An 8969-nucleotide genomic window follows, 5' to 3' on the forward strand; every position below is an offset into this window, starting at 1 on the left:
ATGGTAAAAGATTAGAAATTGGGAGAAGGATACCATTATAACTAGAATTTGAATTAAGTTAGACTAAGAGGGTAATTTGAGAATTTTAAATAGTTGTTTTAAGGTTTGATTAATTTTGTCAATTAGAGTCTGTTTTAATTTTTTTTAGATAGATTTACTAGCAACTAAGTCTTTCATGATTATTTACTTTAAATTTAACAAGTAAAAGAATGAATTAACAGATATGAAAGTACCAGTCAATATACTAGTTTCTTATAACGACAAATAGAGGGATTATATATCAGTGATGGTCTATATTTTTATCTAAGAAAATTTTTAAATGCCATTAATAGTTGTGGCTGTTGAATTATTTATTTGTGAGTAAGTCTCTGAAAAATTTTTTCTGCAAAAAAAAGTAATAAACTTATAGATTTTTGAGTAAAAAAAGAGGAAAATAGAAAATTCAATTACAACATTAGACTTATAAATTCCTGATTAAATCAAATGAAAGACTAACATAGGGATGAAACATGTTTAATGTTGCAATTTTTTGAGAACTATAATCTAACATTACTATTCTTGAAGAATTTATTTGATACTTTTTTATCTTTAGGAAATTTATAAGTTCATTTTAAAATTCTTATTGTCCTATTATTTTTCTTGTTTCTTTGTCTCTTCCAACTTGAAAATTAGTTCAATGAGATTATATTAAAATCAGTCTTTCATTTTTTCTCTAAACCAGTTAAACTCCCAAACAAAGCTAAGTGACATGTTGTTGTTGTTATATTTGATTTTCGACCTCAAAATCTCAAATACTAATGAATGAAGTCTATGGCTTTAAACCAGAGATCCACAGGGAAATCTGATAAGAACAAATGAAGCTTGTCGAGTATATTCTGAAGCATTGTTGTCACTGTCCCGCAAAATGAACATCAAGGCCATTGATCTCTGGTCTGCAATCCAAACAAGAAAAGATTGGCAAGAGATTTCTTTCATGTAAGTATAATCATTATTATTTCAATTCCATCAATATTATAGTGTTCTATTGGTAACGGTAGTTACTAATTATTATTTCACAGTGATGGAATTCATCTAACATCCGAGGCAAGCATGACAGTGGTAAAGGAGATATTGAAAGTGCTAAAAGAAGCAGAGTGGGAGCCAAGTTTATACTGGAAGTCAATGCCAATTGAGTTTGGAGAAGATTCACCATATGATCCAGTTGCACCTGATGGAAAGTCAACTATAAATATATCTGGATTTGCCTTTCCTAATCCTGCTATGTGGGAGTTGGATTAAGCTTATTTGTAATTGTAGACTGTCTATTGATGATGTATGTGATGATGTGCCTCAATCTCATTGAATTTTTTAATCCCAAAAATAATAATAATTGGCCATTATTGAAAGGTCACTTATATAAATATATTTGAATTACTCTTTGAAGATATGGTTTGAGATGGACTTATTTATTCTGATACGTGAATACGTGATCCCCGTTATAATAGAAAAGCTTTTGTATTTGTTATCACTGTGTAGACCTTGTGGGAGGAACACATAAGAAATTGATTTTAACATCGCATAACCAGATATATAAAATAAAAAAACAAAGTTGAGGACTAATAATAATTTTAATTTATATTGGCTAGTATTTTTTGTCAATAATTTAATATTTTTAGTCTAATTGTCCAATATTATATTAATTTTACTTGAATTTTAATCAAATTTCAGGGTGAGGGAGCAGAAGAACAAGTACTTTTTGCATCAATGATGAAGAACATCATCTATAAAAAATGTTTCAAATATTTTAAAAATATGGGTATTCTAATAATTTTAGTTATTAATCTTGATTAATTATAAATATATGTAATATATAAATTAAAATCAATTACTAAAATAACTAGAATATCAGTATTTTTGGTATATTTATTTTTTTTTTAATAAAATTTTGCATAAACATGTATAGTGGAGACCTACTTGGTCGGAAGAAAAGTGGAGGGTGTGGATGCTGACGTGGATGGTCTTGTAACGATAGTCGCATGATGGCTGTGTGAGATAAGGAGTTGTGCCACTTGAACGAGGGATTTGGTGACCGATGACCACTGGCCAAGTGACACATAGGGAAGCATATTGGTCCAGATGCCTTTTGGTAGTGGTGTCGACATCTTCTCCAATGGGGCGAAGCTGTCTAAGGTTATCGAGTAAGAATGGGGAGTGGTATCTGCAAGGGACTCTGATACTTAAGTTAGCAAGAATTTTAAGCATGTTTAAGTATATTGGAATCGAGAAATACTTGAGTTTGATGAGGTATTTATACAATAAGAAAGATAGAATTGTTATCTTTTAGTAACTTATCCACCTATAATGGTGGGTAGTTACATCTCTTTTTATTTAGGGGTTGTTAAGATCTCATATTTGAATTGTTGGGTAGATTTGTAGGTGCAGTTAAGATTTTGAATGTAGGTCGGATGTACGACCAATAGATCCATTCTCTGTGTAGGTCGGATTGACGAAGAAAAAATTTTTAGACCTTTTTTTATGTGTTGTGCTTGTTTATTTTGGACCTGGTTTTATTATTGGACTAGTGTATGAACACATGTATATTTTTATTGGATATGATATTTCTATTTGCTATATGAAGGAAAAGAAAATGTTAAGAAAGAAAGACGATGAAAAAATATTTTTTGTGTTTTTTGGATGAGGAGAGAAAACAAAGTGAAAAGAAAAAAAATGTTGGATCCATAAAAAAATTTTCTTCTAAAAGATGAGATGAAAACTAAGAGAATATGTGCAAATATTAATAAAATTACGAATTTAACTTTTTGGTTAATAGAGAAAACAAAATACCTAAATTCACTCTCCACTTGAACAAATTCATTGAAGGATTAAGCATTTGAAGTGAATAAGAAAGAGTTGTAATTACAAACCAGTAACATTTTGATTTGATGTATGCGAATTGTATTTGGATCTAATAATTTGAACTTGTAAGAGAGGGCTACAGAGTTACTACCTAACTCCTAAGTTCTACCTAACTAATGCTTTTTTCAGAAGGTACTTAACTTGATTTATTAGTGAATTATAATTTGAGCAAAAATAAGATAGCAATGATGTCTTACCTAAAAAACACATCGGTGCTTTTAATTTACGAATAAAAATAAAACGCTCTAAGGATCAATTTCAGATCGGTGTCAGAAAAGAAGAGAATAGCAAGCAAGGAAGAAGGCGTAGTTTCTTTTGTTTTGATGTTGGAGGAGATTTGTCCAAAAACATGCTTTTGCGATATTTCTATGCACAATTAACTTCAAATGGGAACTAAGAGTGTTCATGGATCAGATCTGATAAGCATATCTACGATGTTTATCCAAATCTGTTCCAAATATTGCGGATATTGATCCAATCCGCAATGTTATCGGATCGGATCGGATCAGATTCGCACACTAATAGGATTAGATTGTGGATTTTAGGTAGGTATCCACATATCCAATCTACATATCCGCGGATCCGGAGAAATAAATAAATATTCTTTTTATGCTTTATTTCAACTAATAATTATCATATATGTTGTATTATTTTATTTTTATTGTTTAAGAAAAGTATGTTTAATAATATTTTAAGAGTAAACATGTTTAAAAGAGTAGAAAAAAAAAAGATTTTATTGATATTTTTTAATAAAAATAAACTTTTTAAAATATTTTTATGTTTTGTGGATATATCCAATATCCGATCCGATTTGCATATGATCGGTTCGGATCGGATCTAAGCTTAAAAACTGCGGATATTAGATTTTCGTTATGACGTGATTCTATTACAGAAGTCAATAATATATCAAAGGTTTTTGCTTTAGTATGATGATAAATTTATACGTACCAATATGTTAAAAATGTGGACAAATAACAAAATGACACGTGGACTATGGTTTTCATGTCAACATCTATTTTTTTTAGTAAAAATATATATTATATCAATATTTTTACTAAAACATCCTTATAATTTAATAAAAATATTTTTTTTCAATTTTATAAAAAGACTTAAATATTTGTTTTATGTTAGACAAAAACTACTTTTTAAAATTAATCAAATTTTAAAATTTAACTAATTTTAATCTTATAATTTCAAACTTTAAATAATTTAAAAAATAAAACAAAAATACATTTAAATATTCATCTACACTAAAGGAGATTGCTTTAATCTTATTGATGCTTCTCTATGAATTCTAATCTTGGGTCAATCTAAGGTACAGATTCAAATTGATACAGATTTACAGATTTTATGTCTAAATGAGTATGAGATTAACACGTTGCTCTTTTGTTGCAGGACTTGTCTCCTGCTTGATGTTAGGGGTGGTTGAGCTGTAGCCAAGGTTTTTTTGTTGGAGTATCTGTTGGTGGACTTTTTGAGGTGGACTTTGCCAACAACAAAAATTGGGTATCCAAAGAAGATGGATTTTTTTTCTTTGTGAATGGGAGGGAAAAAAAAAAAAGAGAAACGCATGCCCTGATGCATTCATGGAGGGCGAAGCATTGAGAAAGATGTTATCGCTAAAAACGAAGCTCTAGGTTCCAGGGACAGGGATACAGCCGCTGAAGGTGTTGCCGTGGTGGAGGTTCAAGCCTAGAAACCGGCTACAATCGTAGTTGCGGGTTCGTCTCGTATCCCGCATTGACTACGTCTGGCCGTAGACGCTTCCGCTGCCAGCGCGATCGGAAGTTGCTGCTGTTCGAGTTCGGTCATCATCGGAAGTATGAAATCAGTTGTTTTTGCTCTGTTGGATTATATTGTATTCATAAACTTCTCTTATTAGGCAGACACAAACGCAGTCTCTCACACTATACACTTTCTTTCACTTGTCTTTGGGGTCTGTGTCAGTCAACCACAGGGTGTATTTCCTCTGGTTCAACCCTGCAACATTAGCTATTTTATCCATTTTCTCTGGTGAGTAGTGAAGTTTTCATCATGTGCCCATCATTTATTTCATTCGGAAGTTTGAAACTTTTATGTGATTGGGGGAGAAAATGAATCATGCAGATTTGAGTGTTAATTCAATTCTCTAGGCTTATTTTATTTTCTGCCTTTTTTGAAAAATTGTTCAAGGACAAATGTAGGAGGTAATGGCTATAAGCATGTGGGGGTAAAAAAAATGGTGCCTTTGTGAAAAAGTTTGTTATGTAACTGATCATTGCCATTGGCCATTCCTGTTGGAACCATTTCTTTCTCTTGAAAGCTGCTGCTTGATAATGAAAATGTTAGGAATGTTTTAGTACTTTCGGTTAATACTAGAATTTTTTTTGGTCAAATATTGCTTCTTATATTTTAGTAAACTTGGAAAAAGGGGTGCAGGGTATTTTGCCATTTGAAGATGCTTTTTGGTTTCACGTGAGTCATGCTTCAAATATGTCATCAATGAACCTGGGTAGAGAATTTACTCATTGTTTATGATGAATAATGAAGTCAACTCTTTCAGGCCTCATATTCTTCCTTTATTTAAATTAGGAGTGTGCATGAGCCGGGTGAAATCGGGTTTGATATGACCCAGACTCGATCCGAAATATATACCGAGCCTATTTGTTAGACCCGAACCTGGTTCTAGACCCGATGAAACCTATACACTTTCGGCCCATGATTATACCGGATAAAAATCGAGTAAAAACCGGGCCGTTAACATTACATTACCTTGATACCTTCTTATAAGCTAGCATGTGAAAATATCCAAATTTCCAAGACTTCAACCATTGTTTGACATGATAAAATTTACTTAAAAAAATATAATAAGAACTAACTCTTCTCTAAAATTAAAGTATAACCATAATTAATACTAATATTGTCTAATAACACCAAATATTTAAATCAATACAAATAACACAATATTATGCATTAGTCTAAAATCTTATGCATTTTAAACATAAAACATTAACTTATAGTCTTATAATAACTAATAACAATATATTAAGGTTTACAATACTTAAATTCCACATAAGAATAGCCATCATCCATCACTAATAATACAAAATATTAATTGTGTATGATGACCTGACCACCGGGCCGAGTTCGGGTGACCCGAGACATGGTCCGGACCCGACCCGAAATAATGATCGAGTCTATTTTTGAGACCTGATGAACGGATAATTTATACGCTTTTTGGCATTGTTTTTAGGTAGTTTTTAATATGTTTTAGTCACTTTTTATTATATTTTTATTAATTTTTAAATAAAAATCACATTTCTGGACTTTATTATGAGTTTGTGTGTTTTTCTGTGATTTCAGGTATTTTCTGGATGAAATTGAGGGAGCTGAGCAAAAATCTGATTCAGGCTGAAAAAGGACTGCTGATGCTGTTGGATTATGACCTCTCTGCACTCAAAGTGAATTTTTTGGAGCTACAGAAGTCCAATTGGCACGCTCCCAATTGCGTTCGAAAGTAGACATCCAGGGCTTTTCAGCAATATATAATACTCCATACTTTGCGCGAAGATAAACGATGTAAATTGGCATCCAATGCCAGTTCCATGTTACAGTCTGGCGTCAAACGCCAGAAACAGGTTACAACCTGGTGTTTAACTCCAGAAACAGCCTAGGCACGTGAGAAGCTTAAGTCTCAGCCCCATCACACACCAAGTGGGCCCCAGAAGTGGATTTCTGCACTATCTATCATAGTTTACTCATTTTCTGTAAACCTAGGTTACTAGTTGAGGATTTAAACAACTTTTAGAGATTTATTTTGTAACTCATGACATTTTAGATCTGAACTTTGTACTCTTTGACGGCATGAGTCTCTAAACTCCATTGTTGGGGGTGAGGAGCTCTGCTGTGTCTCAATGAATTAATGCAATTACTTCTGTTTTCCATTCAAACACGCTTGTTTCTATCTAAGATGTTCATTCGCACTTCAATATGATGGATGTGATGATTCGTGGCACTCACTTAATCAGAATCTTCATGGTATAAGTTAGAATCCATTGGCAGCATTCTTGAGAATCCGAAAAGTCTACACCTTGTCTGTGGTATTCCGAGTAGGATTCAGGGATTGAATGACTGTGACGAGCTTCAAACTCATAAGGGTTGGGCATAGTGACAGACGCAAAAGGATCAATGGATCCTATTCCAGCATGAGTGAGAACCGACAGATGATTAGCCGTGCGGTGATAGCGCACTTGGACCATTTTCACTGAGAGGACGGATGGTAGCCATTGACAACGGTGATCCACCAATACACAGCTTGCCATAGGAGGAACCTTGCGTGCGTGAAGAAGAAGACAGGGGAAAAGCAGAGATTCAGAAGACAAAGCATCTCTAAAACTCCAACATATTCTCCATTACTGCATAACAAGTATCTATTTCATGCTCTCTTATTTTTCGCAATTCAAACTGATAAATATAATTGATATCCTGACTAAGAGTTACAAGATAACCATAGATTGCTTCAAGCCAACAATCTCCGTGGGATTCGACCCTTACTCACGTAAGGTATTACTTGGACGACCCAGTGCACTTGCTGGTTAGTTGTGCGAATTTGTAAGAAATAGTAATATTGACATTGACATATACAAATTCGTGCACCAAGTTTTTGGCGCCGTTGCCGGGGATTGTTCGAGTTTGGACAACTGACGGTTTATTTTGTTGCTTAGATTAGGAAAAATTTATCTTTTTAATTTAGAGTCATTAAATTTGAGTCTCTTATCTTTATTTTCCCTCTCTATTTTTTTCAAAAATTTCAAAAAGGTTTTTCAAGAAAATATTATTTTTTCTTTCTTTCATAACTCAGTTGGTTAGAGCGTTGTACTTATGTTCTTGGTAACTATTGCTTCTTTGAGTTTCGGTGTTTATTAATTACAGTAATTTTCAAATTTTTTAGTATCTTCCTTTCAAAACTTTTCAAAAATAATTTTTCTTTGATTAAATCTTGTGTCAAATTTTTAAGTTTAGTGTTCTCTTGTTATTTTTCTTTAATTTTCGAAAATTTATTTTTAGTTTTCTAAAAATTTTAAGTTTGGCGTTCTTTTTATATTCTTGAGTTCCTTGAGTTTTGTTCTTTGTGTTCTTCTTGATCTTCAAGTTGCTCTTGTGTTTTCTTTTTGTTTAATCTTAAAAATTTTAAGTTTGGTGTCTTTTAGTTGTTTTTCTCTTCAAATTTTCGAAAACTCAGGATCATAGATCTAAAAATTTTCAAGTTTGGTGTCATTTTATTGTTTTTCTCTTTCCTCATTAAATTTAAAAAAAATAATATCTTTTCTCTTTATTTTAAGTTAATTTTCGAAATTTACATAAGAGTTTCAGATTTTTATTTTAAAATTTCTATTTTATCTTATCTTAGTTTTAAAAATTTCAAAATTCAAATTTTTTTTCAAAAAAATCATATCTTTTTCAGAATTTTATCTTATCTTATTTCAAATTTCAAATTTCAACTTCCAAAAGTTCAAAATTTAAATTTCAAAATTTAAAATTCAAAATTTAATTTTCAAATTTAAAAATAAAATCTTTTCAAAATTTAAATCTTTTTCAAATCCTTATCTTATATTGTTGACTTTTTTGAAAATTCAAAATTCAATTTTCAAATTTCAACTTTCAAATTTCAATTTTCAAATTTCAATTTTCAAAATTTCAAATTTCAAATTTCAAAATTTCAAAATTTAATTTTCAGATTTAAAATTTAAATTTTAAAAATTTTTAATTTAAATTTCTTATCTTATCTTACCTAGCTTATCTTATCTTTTCTAATCTCAAATCTTAAAATCAAATCTTTTTCACATCTTTTCTTTTTTTAATTATTTTATTTTATTTTCTTACAAGTATCTTTAATTTTAAGACATCTTTTTCAAAACTTCCTAACCAATTTCTCCTTCTTCATTTTTTTTCAAAAATCCTCACCCACATCTTTTTCAAATCTTTTTAATTAATTAATTTAGTTTTCAATTTTTTTTATTTTTCTTCAAATTTTCGAAATTATAGTCAATTTTTTCATTTATTTTATTTTATTTTATTTTATTTTATTTTAATTT

At 30.8% G+C, this 8969-nt stretch overlaps 1 protein-coding gene across 1 annotated transcript in view; it reads left to right on the forward strand.

The window, feature by feature from the left end:
* Positions 1-1424, forward strand: part of LOC107636763 (GDSL esterase/lipase CPRD49) — a 9356-nt gene extending 7932 nt beyond the window's left edge. The window contains exons 5-6 of the mRNA XM_016340252.2: positions 826-975; positions 1059-1424. Of these exons, the coding sequence (XP_016195738.2) occupies positions 826-975; positions 1059-1278 (370 nt within the window). The 3' untranslated portion in view covers positions 1279-1424. The remainder of the gene's footprint in view (positions 1-825; positions 976-1058) is intronic.

Source organism: Arachis ipaensis, chromosome B04, assembly GCF_000816755.2.
Source record: "Arachis ipaensis cultivar K30076 chromosome B04, Araip1.1, whole genome shotgun sequence".
Taxonomy (NCBI): domain Eukaryota; kingdom Viridiplantae; phylum Streptophyta; class Magnoliopsida; order Fabales; family Fabaceae; genus Arachis; species Arachis ipaensis.